The sequence below is a fragment of the Puma concolor genome, chromosome C1 (assembly GCF_028749965.1).
Source record: "Puma concolor isolate L17-30 chromosome C1, mPumCon1.1.hap2, whole genome shotgun sequence".
Taxonomy (NCBI): Eukaryota; Metazoa; Chordata; class Mammalia; order Carnivora; family Felidae; genus Puma; species Puma concolor.
This window is the reverse complement of record NC_141674.1, coordinates 223,157,623-223,181,935: the sequence shown is the minus strand read 5'-3', so window position 1 is coordinate 223,181,935 and position 24,313 is coordinate 223,157,623. Positions and strand designations below refer to the sequence as shown.

The 24,313-nt window shown below is 60.9% G+C and overlaps 1 protein-coding gene across 1 annotated transcript; it reads right to left on the bottom strand.

The window, feature by feature from the left end:
- Window positions 1–1,423: 1,423 nt before the first annotated feature.
- On the bottom strand, window positions 1,424–17,468 carry GAL3ST2 (galactose-3-O-sulfotransferase 2). Its single transcript, XM_086720207.1, has 4 exons — window positions 15,976–17,468; window positions 5,508–5,591; window positions 4,149–4,413; window positions 1,424–3,306 (listed from the first exon to the last, which is right to left on the bottom strand). Exons 1-4 carry the CDS (start codon window positions 16,002–16,004, stop codon window positions 2,488–2,490), a joined length of 1,197 nt encoding a protein of 398 aa, XP_086576333.1. The 5' UTR covers window positions 16,005–17,468; the 3' UTR covers window positions 1,424–2,487.
- Window positions 17,469–24,313: the final 6,845 nt, after the last annotated feature.

The window sequence follows — 24,313 nt, the reverse complement described above, 5'->3', positions numbered from 1 at the left end:
GAGTGCTTAGTAAATAATTTACCGTTTGGAAAACTTTTATTCATAGAGATTTTCTAAGTAAGCCGTTAATAATCTTTCACGGGCATTCATCTGAAAACCAGCTGTTTTTCATGTGTGACAATGATCTTGCCTCTAGAAACAGAACAAGAGATCTATGGGTTTTGTTTTGTTTTCTGGTGTGGGTTTTTTTTTTTCTGTTTTTTTTCTTTTTTTTTTATTGAAGTGTAGTTGACATATGACACTATATTAGCTTCAGGTTGGGACACAATTATATGCATCACAAAATGCTCACTCCCGCCTGCAAACAACATTATCACAGGACTGACTGCATTCTGTGCTGTGCCCCTCACCCTCATTGCTATTTATTCCCTAACTGGACGTTTGTGCCTCTTAATCCCTCCACCTGGTCACCCATCCTCCCCGACCCCATAATGTTTTAGTGAGACGCCAACAGGTTTTTAACAAAACATGGAGATTTTACATGAAAACCTGTATTTCCAGCTTCTCCTGAAAAATCAGCCCACAGCCGGCCATCACTGCCCCCCTGCCCCCACCCTGACCCCAGCATCATAAAGGCGTTGAAATCCCCCTCCCAAAGGGCTTTTCTGCCTGGCTCTGTGCTCCCCACTTTTATTGGCTGCAGACCCAAGCATTTTAAATATCCCTTTCGAATGGATTTCCTGAGCAGATGGTTTTCCGTGTTTTTTTTTTGTTACAGACCACATGCACTTTACCTTGTAATAAATACTCCCGAATTTCCTTCCAAAGAGACAGAACCAGTTTACGTTCCTGCCAACCTCAAAGGCAAAAGCAAACATCATTGAATTCCTATTATAACTTTGCGTTCTTGTTGGGCGTGCTGAAAACAGACCCCCTTCTGTGGTCCTGGCACTGGGGACAAGACGAGGCATGTCTGTCCTCACCCTGGACGGGCACACTGGCCCAAGCTAACTGGTGGAGACTGCCTGACGCCCAGGGCACCCAATTTGAGTCTGTCTTCAAATGGGGGTAATATTTTCGTTTCTTTGTGTGGCTATAGTTTCTTACCTATAAATCCCTCACTCTCCTTCTGGGACTCTGTTACCCACGTGCTGTTTAACCTGCATCTGGTCTCCCTTCCATTGCCCAGGACGTCCCTCCACGGTCCCCACTGCCCCTGGCTCTCTGCAGTGTCCGTTCTGGTCTTTACTGTCTCTGTGCAGTTTTGGGGAAGTCAGGTTTTCAGTTTCTGATATCCTGTTTTACTCTCAAAAATCTCTGCAATATGTCCTCTAATCTCACTGAAGTTTCATTATTCTTAAATTTCCCATTAAACTGATGTCCAAGGTAGATGCTGCCTGTTCTGATGGCTGGGTGTCTCTGCGAAATGCTGACCCCCTGAAAAGTGCGGCCACGCCCCCTCCCCAGGTTGCCTCCCCCCAACTCCCGGCCAGGCAACTGGGGACTTCGGGCCGAGGACCCTGGCGTGGAAGGAAGAAGACCCTGGGCACCCAGCAGACAGGCCAGGCTGAGCGTGTGAGAGCAGTTCTGGTTCTTGGCTGCCCCAGGCACCCCGCTTCTCTCGGGACACGGGGCATCCGGTTCCAGTGTGCACCCCGCCCTAAGCACTGGGCCCCGGGGCAGCCAGGGATCCTGTCCTGCTAGGCAGGGGGTCCTCAGTCCCTCCCCACGGGTGGCAAACAGGGGTGCCTGGAAGCCGCCCCCCTCTGGCGCTGCATCCGAGGGGGTCTCCGGCACAAGGGAGGGTGCCACCAGCCTCGGGGGCTCCTCCGGCAGACACTCCGGGGGGCTGTCCCAACAGGGAGCTGCAGGACTAACCCCCCCCCCCCCCCGGCTTGTGCTCCGGCCAAACCATGCGTCTTATATACAGTTGGAACATTTCTCAACCTAAAGCCATTCTTCAGCTGGAAAGAAACCTCATACAGCCAAAGAGATGGGAAGCTGAACGTTCCAGACTCACTGCCTCATACCAGTTTCCTGGGCCTGTTATCCAAGTGCCACCTGTGGGTGCGGCACAAGTGTCTCTGTGACCGGCAAGTTCAGGGAGCCACTCTGGGCTCCCTCGGGGACCTATGGCCCTGCTGCCCAAGCCCCTCTCGGTTCTCTGAGTTCCAATTCTTCTGACGGTTCACGTGTCCAGTGGTTCCTTCCACCGGCCGTGCTGGCATGCGCTCTGATGGGCCGCGTGTCCGTGTGTGTTCCTTCGTGGGACGGTGTACTGACGTCTAATTAAACACGTGAGCGTATTCTTTTGAACAGGTTCATGCCCTCAGACCAGGTGTCCCTACTGTCCGAGATCGGGGCCCTCACCGAAAAGGCCCCTCCAAGAGGATGGATCCCGGGTGGGCGCCTTCACAGGGGTCTTCACCCTAAAGAGGGGCTGCTGCGGGAGCTCCCCCCCCCCCGCCCCCGCATGAACTGGGGCCACGGCCTCCCCGCCATGACAGGAGGGGGCTGCAGTCACACGGGGGGCCCGACCCCGTCCCTCTATTCCTCCAGGAAGGGGATGTTCTTGGGGGGCTTCCCCGGGAACTGGCGGGCGTACAGGTGGGCCATGTACTGGAGCTCGGGAGTCACCATCCTCAGGCACATCTGCCGCGTCTGGTTGTCCAGGCCCCGCCGGAGGTTGTAGCCCATGATGTCGGCCACGCCCGACTGGTAGGGGCGCAGCCGGCGGTCGGTGATCTGCGACCCGTTCTTGGCCTCGCCGTCCTGCAGGCACCGCGCCGCCAGCTCCCGCCGCCGCGCCCGCAGCCGGGCCACCTCGGAGCGCAGGCGCCGCGGGCCCAGCTCGGCGCGCACGCGGGCCCACAGGGTGCGGTTGAAGTGCTCGTAGAGGCGCCAGTCGAGGGCGCACCAGCGCCGGGCGCGCGCGCGGGCCTCGGGCGACAGGCCGGCGACGCTGCGCGGGCTGCGCGAGTTGAGCGGGAAGGCCACCACGTCGTCCAGCCGCCAGCGCAGCAGGTGGCGCAGCAGCACCAGGGACTCGTCCAAGTGCTCGGCGATGAGCACCAGCTGAAAGCGCCGCTCCACGTCGGCGAGGCGCGCGCGCACGTACGCCTCGTCGGCCGGCGCGTCGTTGTCGAAGCCCAGGTCGAACCACATGCCGTTCCGGGCGGGGGCGTTGCGCAGGCCCGCGCCGCGGTGGTAGTAGGTGCGCGGGGCGGCCAGGAAGGCGTCCAGGCTGCCCGCCGCCCGGAAGGCGGGCACGTCTTTCCTGTAGTAGGCGAAGGCGGACTCCAGCTGGAAGACGGGGTTTCTGAGGATGGAGAAGTAGAAAGTGTCGTCGGGCATGACCTTCTGCACCTGTTTGGAGACATAACGGGAAGGGCTGGTGACTCCTCTGCCGGGGCACCCCGGGCCGCCTCGCTCCCCTGCCTGCACCCTCCGCCACCGTTGTCCAGAAGGATCCGAAAGACCTCGACGGGGGCCCCGCCCCCTCTCCTTGTCCCCCCACCGCTAAGCCTTCCGAAGGCAGGTCAGGGAAGCCGGCGGGAGGAAGTGACGACCTTTAAACGGAGATCCGAGGGGTGCCTGGGTGGCTCAGTGGGTTGAGCGTCCGACTCCGGCTCAGGCCATGATCTCATGGCTCCTGAGTTCGAGCCCCACGTCGGGCTCTGTGCTGACAGCTGGGAGCCTAGAACCTGCTTCCGATTCTGTGTCTCCCTGTCTCTCTGCCCCTCCCCTGCTCACACTCTGCCTTTCTCTCTCCCTCTCTCTCAAAGATAAACCTTAAGAAAAAAATGTTAAATACCCGGAGGAGGAGGAGCTGTGAAGAGTGCCCCCTCAAAAGGGGGCAGCATGTGCAAAGGTCCTGGGGAGGGAGAGGTCGGTGGGTTTGGGGACCAAGAGTGGGAGTCCAGAGACGCAGATGGAGAGGGCGGCAGGCCACGAGGGTGCCCACATCCGACTCCAAAAGCAATTGCAGGCACCCGTCAGCAGGGGAGGGGAGCAAGGTGTGTGGCAGGCCTCGTCCGGCCCCGTGCGAGGCTCCGGCGAGGTCTGCATGCACGCACACTCAGAGCCTTAGTCTCTCCAGCGTCCAGGCCACCCCCACCCCCCACCCCATGGTCACATCTCAAAGCCACAAAGTGCCTGGGGCTGCGTCTCACCCCCTGCACCTCTGCCCTCCTCCGCACGCCCCGCACCTCCGGCAGGTTGAACCTCAGGTGGTTGCACATGATGTTGAAATGCCGCTGCGGGCCGGGGGACTCCAGGCCCTCCACGTAGCGCGCCAGGAAGAGCCAGGGGTAGCCCAGGTGAAAGCGAGAACCAGCGGGTAGCGCCACCGACAGGTTGTGCGTCTCCGCAAAGCGGAAGAGGATGTTGAGCACCGTGCTGCTGGCGGTCTTGTGCGTCTTGAGGAACATGACGTTGATAATGGGTGGCCCCTCGGCCTGGCCCCCGAGCAGGCTGGGGGGAGAGCATAGCCAATGTCAACCAGGGAGGGCCCACGGACCCCCCGCCCAGAGAGACCCCCAACCCCACAACCTGGAGACCCTCAGACCATCCACCACCGAGCTTTCCCTAACCCAAGATCCCCTAACCCACACTTTCCCTACGGTAACACCAAAACCTGTGCCCCCACCCACCAGAGACCCCAACCCTGCAACCCCAGAGGGCCCACTGGCACGGACCTGACTGCTCCCTAAGTGGCACATCATCTGTCCCGCCCACATCCCACAGCTCAGTCCCCAGGCCCTGGCACCCTTTCTTTTGCCTCCCAACTTTCTGTTTGGTTCTCAGGGCACCCAGCATGGCTCTGGCCCTGTGGACTGGACACCACATCCAGCATTTCTTGGCTGACCCTTCATGCCTGGACCGGCCAGCCTGACTGCAGGGCCAGAGTGGACACTGGTGGCCTCTCTCGTGATCCCATGACAGCACCTCCCAGCTGTGACTCCAGCCTGGAGAGCGGGCACCTTCCGTGCCCGAGTGCGTGACGGGTAAGAATAACCCAGGATAGTGGGGGAGGGGGGCGGACGGGATCCAGAAGCTGTGCCAGCCCTGGGTACAACGCGGGGGCCAGCAGAGACCCGGGCAGCTTGGGTGCCCCTTGGGGAGATCCAACCAGAGGTGGTAGGGTCAGGGAGAAGAGGCCCGGAGCCACAAGACCTCCCAGTGGCCAGCCCTGGACCTGGGTGACCACCCCTGAGGACCTGGCTTCACAGAGGACGAACCACTGGCAGGCAGGGGAACAGGGGCCTGGCCGTCCCAGACCTACCGCGGGCCCTGGCCCTGCCTCCCAGCACCTGGTCACCCTCTGCACACAGCGGCTCTGCCCGACACCCAGGCCCGCCCCCGTCCTCCCCGAGCCCTCCCCAGAGGCTGGGCCGCTCACTGTCCACAGGAGACACTGGGAGGGCTCCAGAGGGCTATAGGATCCCTGAAAGGAATGGTCACCAGACAGTGCTGGATGCCACCCAGAGGTGGACACCCTGGGGTCTCAGGCACGACTCTGGGAGGGGGCAGTGTCCGAACCATGGGGCACCCAACACAGAACTCACGGTTCGAACAGCCTGATGTCCCTGTGAAGGAAGCCAGCCAGCAGGAACACAATCAGGGCCAGAAGGAGAATGGCCTGGAAGCACCTGTGGGGCAGAGCGAGCCCTTCAGCCCCCCTCGGGGCATGGGAGGGGCCGGCACCACCCCCTCCACCCCCAACCCCTGTCATCCGTGTATCAGCTCCGAGTACCTACCTGCGCCCACCCCATGGGGCCTCTGGGGTGGGGGCTGAGACCCAGGAAGGGCCTGAATCATCAAACTCTACCCCCTCTTGGCCCCGTACTGCACCCTTCTGCTGCTCAGAAGCTAGGAGAAGCTGAGGAGGGGGGCAGCGAGAGGGGCCAGCTGATGAGCCCTCGGCAGGGATCCTTGGGAGTCTGGCCTGCCATAGACCCTTGAGCTCACACCCCCACGGGCGCATCAAGAGAGGGTCTGAGAGGTGGGACGTCCTGATTTTCCACCACTGGGGGAGGGGAGGGGCCCCACAAGAGAAGAGCGGCGTGGGATGGAGGAGAGAGTGAGCAGCGGGGCAGGGGCACGTTTGGAAGGTGAGGGGAGCAAATCTGTTGCATATGAAATGTCCTGGGACACCCAAGCAGAGATGCCAGCCCGTGGCTGGGAAAGGAGTCAGGAATCGCTGGGGCTGTGACACACATCTGCACATCAGGATAAAAATGCCATGTAACTTAGCGCCCCAGTCAGAAAACAATGGTGGATTCTCCTCACCAATCCAGAAGTCTGGAGAGGGGAGGCTGCTGCTTCTGGCAGACTTAGCCCCACCACATTGAGGATGTTGACATCTCTCCCTCTCCGGGCTTGTAGCCTCATGGTCACAAGAATGGCTGCCAAGCTCCAGACATCACATCAACATTTGGGTCAGCAAGAAGGGAGAAGGGGCAGGGCCAGCCATGGTAGAGGCAGATGCCTTCTTAAAGCCCCTAGCAAAATTCCACCTCCACCTTGTTGGCCAAAATTCAGTCACATGGTCACCTCCAGCTGCAAGGGGTTGCTGAGAAAGCATTACTCAGTGTTTACAGCCTCTGTAGTGGGGGGACAGGGAGAAGGTGGTGGGTGTCTATACGGCTATATTTCTGTAAATCTCTGGGAACTGTGGGCTGCAGCCTGGGCCCGAGCTGGGCTTGCCTTCGGAGGCAGACACATCTCTGGAGGAAGTACGTGACCTGGCTAGTGGCCCAGGATCCAGGTGGCCAGGCCAGCAGCAGGGTGGCCCAGAGCCACCCGGAAGTCAGGCCTCTGTTCACCGCAGCACTCAGGTGACAGCACTTGACGTCAGGTTCTGCATACAGAATTCACGACCCAGGTGGCCCCAGACACAGAGCTGCAGCCGGCCACCCGTAGGCATGCCGCAACGTGGCGGGAAAACCGTCTTCAGGGCCTCACCGGGCCCTGGTCTGCAATTATGTTCCTGACATCAGACCAATAAATGCCCGTTCTGGTGCCTGTTAATGCTTTCAGCCCCTGTGCACTAGAAATGTCCATTTGCATCAAGGTATTTTCAGCCGCAGGTAATAGCGAGCTGTCCCGCTGTGTCTGCACAGCCGAAAACAGCCTGGACCTCCTCACTCGACGGGGACGGCACCTTGCAGACAGGAGCTAAGGCAGGGAGAGGCTGGGGTCTCTCCTTCCACCCGAGACAGCCGGAGTCAGGGTCCTTTCAGAGCCACCAAGAGGGGCTGCAGCCTCTTCCGAGCTCTGCCCGTCACGCCCGGCCTGTGGCCCGGCCGTCTGATGGGAGACACACGTGGTTTAGTGGTGGTTGACTAGATTAGCTCCGTGCCCTGGCCTGTCGGAGAGAGGACCCCAGTGTCCCCTCCTGGGCTTTGCCAATGACAGCACAGAGGTTGGGACTCTGAACTCCAAGAGGGGCGAGCCGGGAGGAGCCGTCCAGCCCAGATCCTCGACTCCAGGACAGGCGGCTGCCTGGCCCCTGTCTGCAGACGTGGCCAGGAAGATTTCACAGCCGTCCTTCCAGGCTGTTCCCAGCTCCTCAGCCTTCCCCCAGAGTGCCCTCCCCACCCACCTGCTTCCCTGTACACAAGGGAGCTAGCTCCCCAGGCCTTCCCTTGGACAAGACCTGTGCTCAGAGGCTGAGCCTCATACTTCCCCGGGCTTGAAAGGAAAAAGACAGAGGGGGTCTCTTCCTGGAGCCTAACTGGGGGGCCTGAGTGTCCCCAACAGGTTGTGCCTGGGTCGGCAGACTGTCCCAGGGGCTCCCTGGAGGGGTAGCCGGTACCCAAAAGGCCTCTGAGCAGGGGAAGCGGAGGGTGTGGCGGTGGCCAGAGGGGGCGCGGGGGGAGGGGGCTCTGCCGTGTGGGCCCTCAGCCTTGAAGGAGGTCAGCTCACAGGTTATGAGGGAACTGGGTGCCACATCTGGACTCAAAGAGCTTAGCATCTGGAGAGCACATAGGGAGGAACTTCCTGCTCAGACTGGGGCTTTCACATAAGGCTCCACAGGGTACACAGGGGTGTGACAAGCTGGTAACGGGGGCGGGGGGGGGGGCACTGCACTCCTCGGAGGAGAAGTGGCTATATCCACGCGTGGCCCACCAGTCAGGGCCCCCTGGCCCCGAGGCTGAAACAGGAGCAAAGAGGAGGCCCTCACCCCCGCTCGGCAGTGGCCGGCACACCCCCATCCTGGGACAAAGGAGGTGACCAGATTTCTGCATCAAACACGCTCAAAGTTTAACATAATTCCCAGAAGAGAATCTTTAATAATAAGTCAATTCTAGAGTTCCAAGGGAAGCAAGTCATACAGTAATAGCCAGGAACATTCTAAGCAGTAATTATAAGGGACACGGGGTCTCCACTGCAAGGCATAGAAAACCACTCTCTCTGAAGCTCCTTGGTGTTAGTGCAGGACAGGAGCCCAGGGGAGGGGTGGGGGGTGAGGGAGCTTTCCAGGGAGGGGAGCGAGGGAGGCAGCGGTGGATGGCGTGAGCAGCTGGCTAGCTAGCTCTGGAAAAGGCTTATGCCGGATTTCCCTCACCCCACAGATGAGAATAAATTCCAAACGGGCGACATTTAAACGTGGCAGGTGTGGAGAGCCCAAGGCTATCCCTCCCTCCCTGTCACTGGTGTCCTGACTGGCACCGCCTCTTGGGACCTCTGGATTAAAATGCACAGAGCCTTTGCCCAGCCAGGTTGTGACCAGCAATTCATCCTGTAGTCACCACGGATCCCCTTATCCCAGCACCTGACGTGCTCTACCCCGTGGTGTCCCCATGGGTCATCGCTGGTAGCCACTGGGCAGAGGGAAGTCACAAGCCTCGCCCAGGGCCCCACGCTAGGATGCAAAAGAGGCCTGTGACCCAGAGCTGCGTTAACCAGAGGGCCACGCTGTCCCCGCCCACAGAGCCATCACTGTGGCCCAGCCAGGGAACAAACAGGGAAGAAACGCATCAGTGACCTCCCAGATGGAGAGGGGTGGGGACTCCAAGGGGAGGACACGGCCGGGGTCAAGAGCGGAGAGGTGCCCAGCGGAGCCCTCAGTGGACAGGGCAGAACTTGGGGGACACCAGAAGCCCAGGAAGGGAGATGGGGGGGGGCGTTGGTGCAAGTTTGGAAAGAGGGACATCGTTACAACGCTGCCACGCCACGGGAAGCACTGTGTCCATCCGTCCTCCGTCTGTATGTCCAAGGTCTATACCCTTCAATCAGACGGTCAGCCTGGACGCTCTCAACACATTCTGGCTGTTTCCATGACGTCGGTCCTGTGCCTCCCGTTGTATTTATTTTGATTTGCTAGTTTTTCTTGCCACTGGAAATGAAACATTCGTCCAAGTCCCATTTCTGGGTGCTTATCACTAGAAGAAGAACATTCTTGTACATCGTGGCTGTCACTTCCAGTCTCTCTCCCATGCTGCCCATTTACTGGGTGCCACTGTTTCATTCCAGAATCCTGGTGCCCCTGGTGCTGCATCTGTGCTGGCTGGGACACAGGACACTCCAGCCCTGTCCTGCTCGCCTCCTGGCCTGGGCCTGGAGCCAGCCCCATCTCCAAGAAACCCTGGTCCCACTGGTAGGGACGGTCTTTAGGGACCATAATCTGGGGGCTGGGGTGCTCACTGCTCAGGGAAGTTCGTAGTTTCAGGGGCAACAAAGCTAGAATGGCACGTCGAGGCAGAATCGCTCACGAGCTCACACTGACAGGTCCGCTGTGATTCAAGACTGCAGCTTTTTGAACAAACCTCTTCCTGCTGCCTCTTGCGTCCCCTTTCCCGCATAGGAGTGTGGTCTCACGGGAGACGGCCGAATTAGAGTAGTCCATCATTACTCGTTGGCTCCATCCACACTGCGCACACACCAGTGTTGACCATTTCTTGGCATACCCTGTCCCCTTCCCACAAAAGAAGCGACAAGCTTTCCCAGCTCTAGATGGCCTCACTGTGGTCCCAGGGCTCCAGGGTCCTGGGGTTCCTGCACAGCAGCCATGCCATTTCTCCGGAACCCGTGAGGCCTTCCCGGGGGCGGGGGGGGGGGTTCCCCTCGTACCTGAGTGTGGATGAAGCCACAGTGGTTTTATAGCCCATATACACTCTAACTCCCACTGGGCAAGGCCCACACGGGATACTACCCAGGCTGGTCTCTACCCTCACGATCTTACAGACCCCACTGTGCCGCCACATAAACTCCCTTCTGCAAACACGGTGTGTTTGCTGGTCCCTTGCAGAGGAGCTGAATGAAGCTCTGTCACACGCTGACCATCTGTTCGAAATTCTCCCCTTTGGCCTTGAGGCGACAAGAACTGGCCTGTTTCTCACAGCTGTCCGACTAGAACAAACAGTCCTCAGAGAAATCCGTGTGCTTCTCAAGAGAGGCTCTTCTTTTGCCAAAAGAACCTGTGGCCCCAACGCCCACGGGGGCCGCCGGGTCACGGTTCTGGAGCCGCCAGGGTGCCAGGTGGCCCACCCTCAGGGCCGCGGGTGGGCGCGATTTGCTGCCAAGCGCCAGATGGGGAGCCGGGAGCCCCTCTGTGGCCTGTGTGTCTGACACACAGACGTGCGTTCTCTACGGAGAGCCCAGTGGCTGCACGATGTTAAATGGGTGAATTGTTTGCTATGTGAATTACGTGCCAATAAAACTGTTTAAAGTGATTTAAAAAAACCTATTTAAAAATATTTTCAAAGTGTTCAGATGCCAAAAAAACTTTTTTGAAGGCCAGTAATTGTGGGAACAAATAAATATAGCTGGAAATGATTACCACGTGACAGTGCTCCCAAGTGCCTTAGCTGAAAGAGGCTTCCTACATCCGCCCCCACCCCCCACCCCGGGGCCTGCCGCTCAGGCACAAAGGTCTCTGTGGACCTCCCTTTCCTTGGGGGCTTGGCCTGGGCTGCTCACAGGACAACTCCCAGAGTCTCAACCTTCCTGCCTCGGAATGCCTGGGGTGGGGCTCAGTGCCCAGCATCCAGGTGGTGGGCCTGCTGCCCGCCTCAGGAACATGAAAGGCTGGTGTCCCATGGCATCCGGGAGCCAGCAGACTCTCGGTCAGGCTTTGCTCTTAGAGGCCACAGAGCCCCAGCAAGCGGTACCAGAACCCCTGCAGCAGAGGCCCAAGAGCCAGTGCCATCTGCCAGACGTGGCCCTGGTCCAGTCCCAGGGGACACCCGTGGGAGAGCTCAAGACCCCAGGCCCCTGAGCCCCAGGTGGGTCTGCTCCCAGGTCCCTCAGGGAGAAGTCCCAGGCATGTGGGTAAGAACCAACACAAGACTCAAATCATGGATAAAAACAGTATTGGCACATCCCACCTCCAGCTCAGGAGCTTCTGGTCTGGCGAGCTTGCTTACTATGAGGGAGACTCACAGGGGGGCTGACGGAAATGGGTTTTTTATATCCGGATTACTCGTTCCCACCCTCCCCCACACCCCCCACACCCACACACACACCTACACACATACACACACCCACACCTGCTGTTCCAGCTGACCAGTTCCTTATAAACACACACTCGCCTCAGTGGGACTGAAGAAGGACATAGAACCAAATGCCTGATGGTCATCCAGTAGTCAGCCAGTTTCAGCCAAAATCTAGAAAAAACAGGACTGACCCTAATCCGGGGAGCTGACTTTCAGCCCCACAGAATGCACAGGAGGCCCCGGGCTACACCCAGCCACCTGCCCGGCCACACTCTCTGTTCCATCTCGGTGGTCCCACGGCCCGAGGGAAGCAGGAGAATGGGCTGGAAAGACCCAGCACCCTCCCCCCTCACCTGTACACACAACCGTCAAGTGTTACAAAGCCCTCCGTCTGTCCTCTGGGCCTCCGGACCCAATGGGCTTCCTTAGAACACATCCTACCTCAGCCCATCTGGGGCTCCAACCCAGGGCTCGCATGTAGGATCCAAGGTTGTCACACAAAGCCGCCCCCCTGCCAAATCCCTGCTCATGATGCATCCGTCATCTTTCACCTGGCCCTCATTGAGCCCCTTGTACCACTGTAGGTACGAGGACAAGCTGAGGGCATCAGGTACAGTCGGAGCATCTCATCAGTGGGGGCCAAGGACAGGATGGATGTTACTCAGGGCTCCCTGCCCACAGCCAAGCACTTGGCCTGAAAGGCTGGTCTCTGCTGCCCCTGGGAGCTGCATCAGCACAAGGCCGGGAGGCAGGGCCACCCCAGGTCTCCCAGGTCAGCACAGCTTCCTCTGCTGAAGACACCATCAACGCCAGGGTGGGTAGAGCACAGAGCCATCCATACAAAGAAGAACCAAGAAGAAACAGGGATGGGCTGCCAGACACCCAAACCCAACATCTCCCGAATAATATGGGCCACCCTCCACCCAAGGGCTTCTTCTAGAAGAAGAAAAGAAGGCCACATTGTAACCGTCCGCAAGACGTGACAGAGAAACATGGCCACAGATGGGACGGGATGGGACGGGACGGGTTAGGATGGTTTAAGATAGAGAGAGAGAGCAGGACTGAACAGATACAGAATAAAATAAGACAGATGTAGGGTAGAAAAGAACAAACTGAATAGATTAAAATAAACATGGAGCAGGACAGACCAGACCAGAAAACACCTGAGGGTGTCGCCTGGGTTGTTTTGACACCTGTTTGCAGAGCGACGCATGAAGTGTGTCCTGGGTGCTGGTGCTGCACCTGGGTGACCGTCGCCGTGGGGAGGTGGGCACTCGGCCCCTCCGCCTCAGCCGGGTGCTGTCCTGACTCCCTCCCCGGCGCGCTGAGGCCAAGGAGCCCCCGGGGAGCTCCTCCCCACGACGGCACGACCCCCGGCCCCTCCACACCCTGTCCATCGCCCGTTGACAAGGACGGCACACGCCCTGGCCCAGCAACCTTGCTGCAGCAGGGCCTGGTGCCCGAGCCGTCCTCAGCCTGAGCGTCCCAGCTCCTCACGCCCAGAGCCCATCGGGCCGGCCACTAGAACGCTGCTCCGTGACAGGCCATCCGGTCACACAGCTGGAGCCTCGCCCACCCTGGCCTGTACCTTCCCTCCTCGGGGGCGGGGGGGGGGGCGGCGCGTGAAGGCCCCACCCCTGCTGCAGTACCCCCTCCCCAGGGACCCAGAGTCTGCCTTGGGGGCCCCACAGGGGGCAAGACCCAGGAGCCCTGCTGCCTCAGTGGCCCAGGGCAGGCGCTGCCCATCCCCACCAACAGAGGCGTGAGATCCTCCCAGGGTCCCGGGGGCGGGAAACGGGAGGAGCAGCGGGTGGGCAGGGCATTCGCCTCCTGGTCCCTCCTGAGCTCCCAGGATGGCCTCCAGGAGAGAGGTGGCCTCCTGTGCTGGCCACCTGAGCCCGCATCCACTGGGGCACCGTGGAGGTGGTGGGGCCGCAGCCCTGCCCTCCAGGCCCCTGCAGGATGGGTGACCACCAGGTGTGACCCTGGGAGGGCTGGCGGTCACCACCTTCACTGCAGAGACCAAATGTGTCTCCCGGATGGCTGCTCCAGAGGGCACCAGCGGCCCATAATGCTGGGAAAATACGAGACAATTCGCAAAGCACTCCCGGTTTGTCCCTCCCAGAAGTTTCTGTGGCTCTGAGAAGCCCTGGGGCAGACCTGGCCTGGCCCTCAAGGGGTGCCAGACCAGGAGGCTGGGAGCCAAGCCACTCCCACGGCCAGGTGTAGGGAGGACACGACCCTCCTCCCAGCCCACCCCTGCTCGGGACCGGGCCTGGAGGCCAGGACAGACAGCCCAACAGGGCACCAGCCACAGAGGTCACGGTGGCCCCATCACAAAGCCGCACAGTCCCACACCAAACAGTGCCTTCTGGAAGGTGTGGGCCTGACTCACCCTGAGAACGGCATCTTCCAGTTGGTTTATTCCTTGGTCCACTAGTGGACTGGGAACCCGTGAGGGCCACTGTCCCCAGCCCTCCAGCAGGAGGCCACACCTGGAGGGGACACCTTGTCTTGGCCGGCAGCCAGCTCAGAGGACACCCACCCAGCGCTCGGTCAGGGTGACGGCTGCAGACAGGCCAGCACACGGACCACGTGGGGACAGACCGTAGGGCTCCACGACAGCTTTGGGGCATAAGCCAGGCTTTTCCCAAAAGCACCGGTGGTGACTCCTGACAGAGCAAACCCCACCTGACCACACACTGGGGGCGGCACGCTCTAGACACGGTGAGGAGGTGCTGCACCCTCCCCCCGGGCTCCACTAACCCTCTCCATCCCCCCTTCGCGGCCACCACAGGTGGGCACCAGCAGACTATTCCCAGGTCCCCCTGCATCGTCCCCCTCACTCTCAGAACTGGCCCCAAGACCTGGAGCCACAGCCTCCTGCGAGGTCAACCCCCACAGGGTCACACAGCCCTCCTACGGGGACACACACACACACACACACACCCCACAGGCAGGACCGGAGGCTCAGCACTCCAGGGGATACTCGATCCCCAGAAACAGAGCTGGGCCTCAAACCAGAAACGCAGGTTTTCAGGAGCCCCCCCCCCCCCACCTCAGCAACTCTGAGGCAGGACCTGGAAGATCTGGGCTTTCACCCCAACAGCTGCCAGGCAGATTGTGCCACCTGGGGCCGGGGTCTCCGCTGGGGATGCCACCCAAGCAGAGGGTGCCCCAAAGAGGAGGGTCTGTGCCTTAACCCATCACAGTCCACTCGCTGAGACCACAAGCCCCCCTGGAGGGGAAGATCGTGTCTCTGCTCCAGACGGCTCCTCCGACCACCAGGGCCCCTGGGCACCCGCTCAGCCAAGTTTGCCCGGGGTTATCCCCTCCCTGTGCCCAGGGCCACAGGGTACCTCCCCAGGCAAGCCTGCCTGGGACTGTCCCTCTGTCCCCAGGGCCATGTCTCAGTTTACCCGTCAACCAGCCAAGCCTGCTGGCCAAACAGAGAGAGGCCTCTGGACATGTGCACAATCCGAGAAAAGCAAACAAGTCGAAGGCTGTGAAGACAGTGAGCGAGCGTGTCCGAGTGACCCAGGCAGCCCCTTCCTCCCGGGGCTTTTGAGTGGACCCGTAAGCCTGGGACACCCAGCACAGCCGCCGCCCAAACCTGTGCCAGGACGGCCACCTGGAACCACAACACACTGCCCTGCTGTCCCACCAGGCGTCCTGCTCCGGGGGGCTCCCCCTGGGGCCCCTCGCCTTCCCTGTGCGCCAGAGGCCGGGCAGCCAGTGGGACCTGGGCTTGGCCTCCGGCTGATAGAGTGACGTCCCCACTTCATGCTTCCTCCTCAGGGTGGTGACCACATCCACCTCCATGGAGAGGGGAACACCCGGATCTTCCGTGTGTCAGCTGGCCCCTGGGGACCCGCTGTCCTCACCCGAGGAAAGAGTTGGTCATGCCCACGTCCGGGGCCCATGGGGAGAGCGCCCGGAGGCACTGGCGTCTCCCCAAAGCGTGTGGGATGAGACAGAGAACGAAAATGCAAAGCATTTCCAGACACACCCATCCCCTCTCCGAACCTGAACTGTCAAAAAAACACAACTCCCTCTGTTTATACAAAGGGAAACATAGCACTTACTACCCTGAGCCAGCAGGGCCGGGCGCCTGCACCTGAGGGGGCCTTGCTCTAAGTGCCTCAGACCCTCCAGCGAGCACCCTAAACCATACCTGCGGATATCTGGCCCTGGAGTGGGTGGAACTCCCCCAACGCCAGGAAGTTCCTGCTGCACACAGGGGCCTGGCCATGGGAAGTGGGGGACAAGGACAAAGCCAGGAGGTCCCGGACCCCCAGCAGCCACCCACCCAGGCCTTCACTCCAGACACCAAACCGTCATCCCCTTGGCCCCGAGCCCCACGTCCCCACAGAGGCCGGGACCAGCGCCGGGCCTGGGAAGACAGGGAGGGGTCACTCACGGCCTGAAATGAAGAGTGAGTTCAGGGCAGTTATTCTTGAGAAATAGCCCCAAATATAGTGACTTCCTTCTAAAGACAAACACAGAACAGCTCATTTCTGCCAGTCCCTGGAATATGCAGGGACTAGAGACGTGTTTTGTGTCTCCGTGCCAACCCCAGCGCACCCCAACTTACCTCTGCGTGCCACCTGGCGGGGACAGCATGCTGGCTGGGGCCCACGCAATGGCGGTGGGCAGGTGGCGGTCCAGGCGGAGGGAGGCCAGCCCTTAGCCCCTGGGCACAGGCACCGGGCAGGGTGCGGTACGTGCAGAGTATGAACTTGACTCCCACGGGAGCTGACCTGGCTCAGGTGCGAGGCCACGCCCTGCAGCCCAAGTCGGGAGAGCTTAAGCTTCAGTTCTCAGAAAGAACCGGACTTTCCCTGGGGCTCAGCTGGCGCAGGGAGCCTAGGGCTCCTTCCATGGGCCTCCCCGCCAGGCCAGCCCCCCAGGGCTCCCACCTGCTCACCGGGCCCCATGCCCAGGGGTCCCTCGGCCCCGGGTCGCCAGGGAGCCACAGGCACCTTCAAGGGCCTCTGGACCCAGAGCTGAGGATGAAGTGGACGAGGTGACGGCTGAGGGTCCGCGAACCCTCAGGATGGATCTGGGAAACAGGGGACCAAATTCAAGACCTGTTCTCCTCCTTCTACTCCTTCAAAGCTTGCTTTATACCAGGAGAAAGTCTAACTAGCTTTTACGTCTTGGGATGAAAACAACTTCAGAACGGGGACCTTGGAATGCAAGATAGAAATACTGGATTTTACCGCATGCAAATTTGTCTCTTTATCCAGGAAGTGAATAAATAAGCTTCAAAGACAAACAGACCTGGGGAAACGTCTGCAGTGCTCAACCGAGTGTTAAGTCCGTAAGAAAAGGACAAAACCCCCATAACAGCACACGAGGTGGCGCTCCGTGGCTTGCTGGCCAGCGGGGGAGGGGCTGGGCATCGGAGCCAGGCCCGTGACCCACCTTCCCACACGGCCCCCTTTCTGTGACTGGTTCCCAGACACAATCTGGGGACTGAGTCCTGGTCCCCAGATTGGTCCGGGCTGGCCAGCGGCCTCCCTGCCCTGGCCGGTGGCTGGCATGGTGGGTGCGACAGGACAGAAATAACGTGGGTGGGCCGGGGGCCTGGAGGAGCAGAGGGGTGCCGTGGGCGGGGGCCAGGCTCAGGACACTCCCACGCCCCCTGGTGCCCGAGGGAGTACCTCCCCACCATGCAAGGCGGTCACACAGGAGCTCCCAGGGGCTGCAGCTCAGAGGGCAGGGAGTCTCACCCCCAGGACAGCCCTGGACTAAAGTGGGTGGGGAGGATGAGGCCAGTGTCCACCGTCCACGGGGCTCCAGGAGGACGCATCACGTGGGGGAGCGGGAGCCAAGCACCCAGTATGTCATTTCCAAGGGGGCGGGGGGGGGGGGGGTGAAGCGAAAAAGGCAGAAGAAACACAGACAATATAGCCCTCCACTTCCAACTTGCCGATGTGGTCAAACACCCCTGAAACTCGGCAGCTCCCCAGCAAGGGCTGTGCTGGAGCTCATGGGCCCCAGGGGCTGTCTGCCCACCCTGCTGCTTCGGGCGGGGGGTTTGTCCTGGGCCCCAGCAGGATCTCTTCCAGGAGGACCCCAGGAGGCCAGGGCACACCTCACGCACCCCCCACCCTCATTGCAACCCAGCCCCTCCCATCTCACTGACCAGCAGAGCCATGTGGCCAAGCCCAAGGTCATTGGGAAGGGCGTGGGGCCACTGCAAAACCACAGCCCACGCAGGGAGTAGGAGTGATCAGTGGGATATCCTGTGCAACGCCCCCAGCCCCAGCCCAGGTGACAGATGTCACTGGATGGGGACAAGACAGCCCGTGACCCCCCCCCCGTGGCCTCAGGGAGGGCCCCAGGCCCCAGACAGACTGTGGGCACTCCTCCCTCAGCCCCCTCCCCACACCAGGGAGCCCAGGGAAAGGTGTGCTCTGGTCACTGAGCCTGGTCCAGAGATGCCCAGCCGTCCCCCAGTGCAGGGTCTCCTCTGCTTCCCTGGGGTCACCCCTCCCTAGGCCCGCTGTCCAGGAAGAGCCACAGTGGGGCAGGTAAACCAGGCAAAGAGCCACGGCTACAGCTGCAGAGTGCCACTCATCCAAGCTGGCAGGGCCCCAGGCCCCCATCGGGCAAAGAAACTTTGTGGCTGCCTGAGGGCAGCTGTCTGTCCACTCGCAGATGGAAAGGCGCCCCAGCATGGACACAGGGCCAGGACACTCCAGCACAGGGGTGGGGGGTGCGAAGAGCCACACATGGGAACATCTCAGTGCCCAGACCACTCTTCCCCACCTGCTGGGACCTTCAGACTCTGTGAACAACATTTCTCTTCCTCCTGATCTACTGCTTCTGTAACCCTAAGCCTCACCAGTGCCCCGGGGGCACAGCAGCTGCCCCTCGCAAGGCCAGATTCTCTGACACTTGCTGATGAGGTCACTGTGCCAAGCCCCATGAGAAGCACCCTGAGTGACCAGAGAAACCATAAAGCTGCCAGTCCTAAAGACCTGGCCCAGCTGGCCCAGTGACTGCGACCGGGCTCCGGGCAGCTGGGCTCGGGCAGTGACTGGAGCAGTGACTGGGGCTGGGCTCTGGGTGGCAGAGCCCAGGGACACTGGATCCAGGGGTGATACAGCTGGAGGCACTTGGAGTCTAAGCCACGAACCCCAGGAGGGCCCTGAGGGGTGCAGGGCAAGGCCTGACCACCAGGGGCTGGGGGGCCACAGAGAGGGAGGGAAGCAAAGACTCAACAGGGGTGGGAGGAGAATGAAGGATGGGGGGCTGGCTGTCAGGTGCAGCTGAGCCGAGGAGGACAGGGCAAGGACTGACCACGCCATCGGGAGGATGAAGCAAAATCAACTCTGAGCTGCTGAGGTCAGTGGGGCTCTGGGAGAGGAGACGCCCTCGAGAGCTGCCACAGACAAGGCCACCTGGGGACACAGGGCAGGGAGGGGACAGCACCAGGGCACAACCCCGCCCCACAGCTGCATCAGGAGGCTGTGAACGCAGGAGAGCTGGCTGATCCTGGACCACAATCCCTTTCTTTGACCCTCTGAGGCCCAGAGGTCAGGTAGACCAGGAGACCCCGATCTAGGTGGTGGGCTTCCTGTCCAGCCCCCACAGAGGCCCCCTTGTGGGGCAGATGTCTCCCTGTGCCCTCTGCCCTGTGGCCGGGTGACCCCACAGGCAGGACTGAGGATGCCCAGTCTCAGAGTGGGGGGCCTGCCACCCCTCGCCTGCGATGCAGCCCCCAGGCCCAGCGTCCATCCTGAGGAGGGCCCAGGACAGAGGAGCACCGTGTCACCCACCGAGGCTGTCCAGAGGAGGCCCAGAGGGCCACACGGATGTGGGCCCCCAGAGATGCTCAGGCTGGCATCGCCGGCATCACAGATGCTTGGCTGGACGGCACAGCCTACTGCCTATCCGGCTGCCAATGGGGCCCAGATGCCCCACTGCCTCCCTCCCCCGCTCACCTATGCCTGTAACCCAAGGTCATGACTCTGATGGCATATGGTGGACAAATCCCCCACCTGGACACACCCTGCAGCCTCCACATCCCTCCCTCCGGTGGGTCATGGGGGGCCTCCTTGCTTCACCTCTAAGGGGAACACTCCCTTTCCACCCCGCCGCCTAAACCTCGGACGTCGTCACCCGGAAGTCTGGGAGTCACGTCCACGATCCCTGCACTTACAGATGGTGGGGCCCAGGGCACCCCATCCAGTTGGGGTCCCAGCTCCCTGAATCAAGGCAGGCAGAGTGGGCTGAGGCGGGAGGCTCAGGGCCCTTCACTGAACCACCCAGTTCAGACTAGGGCTGGGGGAGCAGAAGGGGACAAAGCAAGGGGACACCGCGGCAGTGATGGCCCCAGCCCCAGGGACCGGAGGAAGGAACCATGTGTGACGCATGGGGCCTGGCCCGGGGCCCCTAGAGAGCAGGGTCTGTGGCTCCTGCCTACTCACAAAGAGGACTCAAGGGAAGGCTGGGAGTGGATTAGGGCCCCACACCCAGAGGGCCCGAAGGTTACCTCCAGGCTGCCTGGCCAGAGGACCCCTGCCCACCCTGCCCTGCAGGCCTGCTCCACGGCAGGAACCATCGTGCAGGGCTCCACCTCCAGCAGCGTGGCCGTGGCCGTGGCTCCTGCTTCTGTGCTGAGCACGTGCTCTGGGAACTCGGGGAGATGGACGGACCACACCCTCTTTGCCAGCCCAGACAGGGGGCTTGGGGCCAGGACCTCAGCCTGCTGACCAGCCTCCTGCCAGTGTCCACGGAGCAGGCCCTCCGAGCCTGAGTCAGGAGCATCTCCAGACCCGAGGGCAAGGGTATTGTCACCCAAGCACCCCCGCCACCAGTTCTCTGCTTCTGAGGCCAGCCCTGCTGCCCGTCCACCTCAGACCCTCTGCAACCCACTTCCCTTGCCGGCCCACGGGCCCACGGCCACAGAACCCAGAAGGTGGCTCTGGGCACCGCACGTTCCGCCCAGAAACGGAGGGACACGGCCTGACTGGGCCACTGCTCCAAAGAACACCTATTTGCACAGCCACGGACCAGAGCCAGCAGGGAGGGGAGCCCGGAAACAGACTACCCAGATAGTTCCTTCTTAATGCACCCCTGCAGAGGAGCTATTCCAGAAACTTCGCCCTGACTCTGGCTGTCCCCCCAGGGCAGGTGTCAGGATAAGCCCAATGCTCGCTGGAGGCCTCCCCCGAGGGCCATGGTCAGTGCAAGCCTGCCAGGGAGGTCCAGCCAGCATGTTCCTCCTCACCGCCCCGGGAGACAGGCTGTGTCCCCACCACCCACGTGGCCTTTGGGGCCTGAACCTTTGGCAGGACAAGACCCAGCCTGCTCTCCCCAGACCCCTGAGGTCCAAAGGACCTCAAAGCCTAGGATGGCTTGGCACCAGCAGGACTGGTGAGACTGGCCAAGTAGATCCCCTGTCCCTCTGGGGGTCAGGGAGGAGACGGGGGCTGGACCTGGGACTGCGTCCAGGGTAAGCACTGTCCTCGTCAGAGGGTTGAGATCAGAGGTCAGGCATATTGTGCAACAGCCTGTCACCTCCTCCTCTGCACAGGGTCAGCATCCTGACGGACACGTGGGGGCCTGCGGGCCACATGGCCCCCAAACTCTTCATCTGAGCCCCTGGGGTCCACAGTCAGGAAGCCAGCTCTCCCCAAGGAGGGCTCTGCTCCCTGCAGGCCTGGGGAAGGCTGCCCAGACCCCGGCCACGTCCCTGGGGTTGAGGGGCAGGTGGCCCCCTGGCTCCCCACCATTCTGACAAGCAGCTCCCTGGGTGGAGACCCCCAGGCCCACTCCCTCCCTCCCTCACCCAGCAGCTCAGGCCCTTCCTGCTGCTCCCTGGGGCCCCTCCAGACGGGGCCCTTGGTGGCCATCAGCCATGAGCAGTGAGAGGTCCTGGTCCCTCTTGAATAACCACTTCTCTCGTTGCACCAGTGTAGAGGTTTTGAGGTGAAAATCACAAGCTTTTCCTAATCCAAATACAAAAGCCACCCCTCACCACCCCAGGCATGCTGGGAGATTATCCTCGGCAGGAGCCGCACCTGCTGTGGCCCCGTCCCAGGAGGAGCCGTCCTGTCTGCAGACAGGCTTTGTGCTGCTGACACTCCCGACAGCCCGGCCTCCTGCCTCTTTTCACATAATGTTTAGTGTGACCACATCACCACGCGGGGCAGGACAGCGTGGAATCCACCGTGCCCTGCTGTGCGCCCCACCGGTCTTCACGGTGGCCGGTGGCCGCCGGAGAGGTTGCTCCCTGCAGGCGTGAAGGCACGTGACCGGCTCCCCTGGGGTCTGGGGTCCTGTCCAGACAGCACAGGTCCTTGTCACCTTGAGACACATGTCATCCACCCAGACGGGACAGGGCTTCATCACGTCCCTGCTGGGTGTGCGAAGATTCAGGAACCCGTCTGGTGGAGCACACATTTACCACCATAAACACGGGTTTGCACCAGTAAGCCCCTGTCCCACGTCCCGCTTTGCAGGCTGTGTTGTGTTCCGCGGACTCTAAGACACCATCAGCCTTAAGACAACACAGAGGAAAGCTGGAGGGGGCGTCCGTGAGACACGCCAGCCCCTACTGTCAGACAGTTGAGAGGTGAACAGCATTGAGTGTCCCGTACCTGCTCTCTGAGCTCCCGGAGCGGGTGCCTGGCGGCCGGCGGGCACCAGGCCTCATGCTCGTCGTGCCCACCGCCACTGGGTAACACGGGCAGGAAATGCCTAGCACAGGCCTCTCTCCCGCAGCCCGGTCCCTGCCACCTCCCCCACCCAGGCTGCCAGGCAAAGCAGCCCCAGCCTCCAGCCCAGAAATAGGGAGAAACGTGCCAGCTGCACACCTGGCTGCAGAGGGTCGAAGGCTGAGCCCAAGAACTGTGAGACCATGACCTGAGCAGGTCTACCAGCTGACCCCAGACGGGTGGGGACAGAGCAGGGCCAGCTCCGTCATGCCATCAAGCACCCATGGATCTGTCCTGTGTGGTGGAAGCCTCAGCTGCCTGTGGGCACCCAGCCAGGGGCATGGGACGGTGGCCACGGCCACAGGGTCAGGGCTGGCTCTTGGGGCTGGCAGGGCAGGAGGGGTAACTCGACAGTTGGAGTGGCCCAGGGCGCCAGGCCCGGTCAGGCACCAGAACCCAGGCGAGGCCACCGGTGCGGAAGGGAACTCTCGTCTTAAATCCTGGCAGGTGGGGCACCTGGGGGGCTCAGTCAGTTAAATGTCTGACTCCTGGTTTCGGTTCAGGTCATGGTCTCATGGTTCGTGGGTTCAAGCCCCACATACGCTCTAAACTGAGAGCGGGGAGCCTGCCTGGGATTCTCTCCCTCCCTCTCTGCCTCTCCCCTGCTTTCTCAAAAATAAACTTAAATAAAAAATAAATACATAAGCCAATCAATCCTGGCAGAGAGCAGGCGGGAGCAGTTGGGGACAGAGGAGGTGGGCCACCCACCAGGAGGTGGGTGCCTGTGTATGTGTGTGCCCACGTGTATGCATGTGTGCACCGTGTGTGCAGAGGCCTGTCTGTGGATTGTGAATTGTGAATTGTGCAGGGCAGGCCCCACGAGTGAACCACGGGGCCAAAGGTGCACCACTTCCCATTCTGACATCTGAGGGCCAGCTCATCCTCAGGGACAGGGAGGTTCCTCCTGCCACCTGCTCCCTATGACCCCCAGTCATTGGGCCACTTCTCAAAGCCCCACCCCTACACTAGCAGAAAACACCTAAAATCTTAAGCCTTTTCATATTTCGTGCATTATTTTTTTAATTTTTTTTAAGTGTTTTTATTTACTTTTGAGACAGAGAGAGAGCATGAACAGGGGAGGAGCAGAGAGAGAGGGAAACACAGAATCCGAAGCAGGCTCCAGGCTCTGAGCTGTCAGCACAGAGCCCAACACGGGGCTCGAACTCATGGACTATGAGATCATGACCTGAGCCAAAGTCGGACACCCAACCGACTGAGCCACCCAGGCGCCCCTTTCGTGCATTATTTTAATTCTCACAGTGAAGCTGCTTAGTCATACGACCATCCCTGAAAGTCATTTTGGAGCCACAAAGCCCTCACTGTATGTCACTAACATGAACTGATTCCATCTGACAACTTAGGAAACCCACGTGAGGCCAAGCCCATGGGCCCAGGAGGCGGGGTCTTAGGTTACTGGGAGCGATGAGGACAAGGGAAGGGGTCAGGCCTGGGGTCACTCTGTCGGCCCCCATGTTCCAGCACTTAGGGAACAGGGCACACAGAGGCACCTCACCGCAGCCTTTATGAGATTATTTTCCAGTAAAAGAAACAAGGAGAGTGTCGTGATTAATTCCCATTTTTACTGGAAGTTCATAACGGCCAGAAAGCGAAAACATACCCAACCTCAGACCTCCACAGCCCCAGGAGGCCCCAGGGCAACAGCAACTAGCAGGCCAGGGCCGCGGAAGCAGCGTACCCGGGCCTGGCCCCTGGCCTCACCGACCTTTGATGCAGAAGACCAGACACATTACAGCAAACCACCGAGACGAAATACTAATGGCTGACCTCTGACAACGGTCTTGCCAATGCACAGACCTTCCAGAAAATGGAGGAACGATGCCTTCCAGGGTGGAGACCATCCCTGTCACTCTGGCTCAAAGTTGACCCTGGTGACCCGGGATGGACCCCACACAGAGCTCATCACCTCTGCCGGGGGCTCACGCCACATGGGGGACAGGACCACCCACGTCCCCTCCCACGGCTGCAGCCGGTCTCCGGAGTGGGCAGAACTGCTCGCCCACCGGCCTGCCCGGCACGTGCAGCAGGAGGCCTTCTCCCAACCTGCAGAGGGCTGGAGGGCGCCCGCACAGAGGCTGAGCAGCACAGCCGGGGAGGGACCCGCCCCCACCCCACCCCCACCCAGGAGGGACCCGCCCCCACCCCACCCCCACCCGGGAGGGACCCGCCCCCACCCCACCC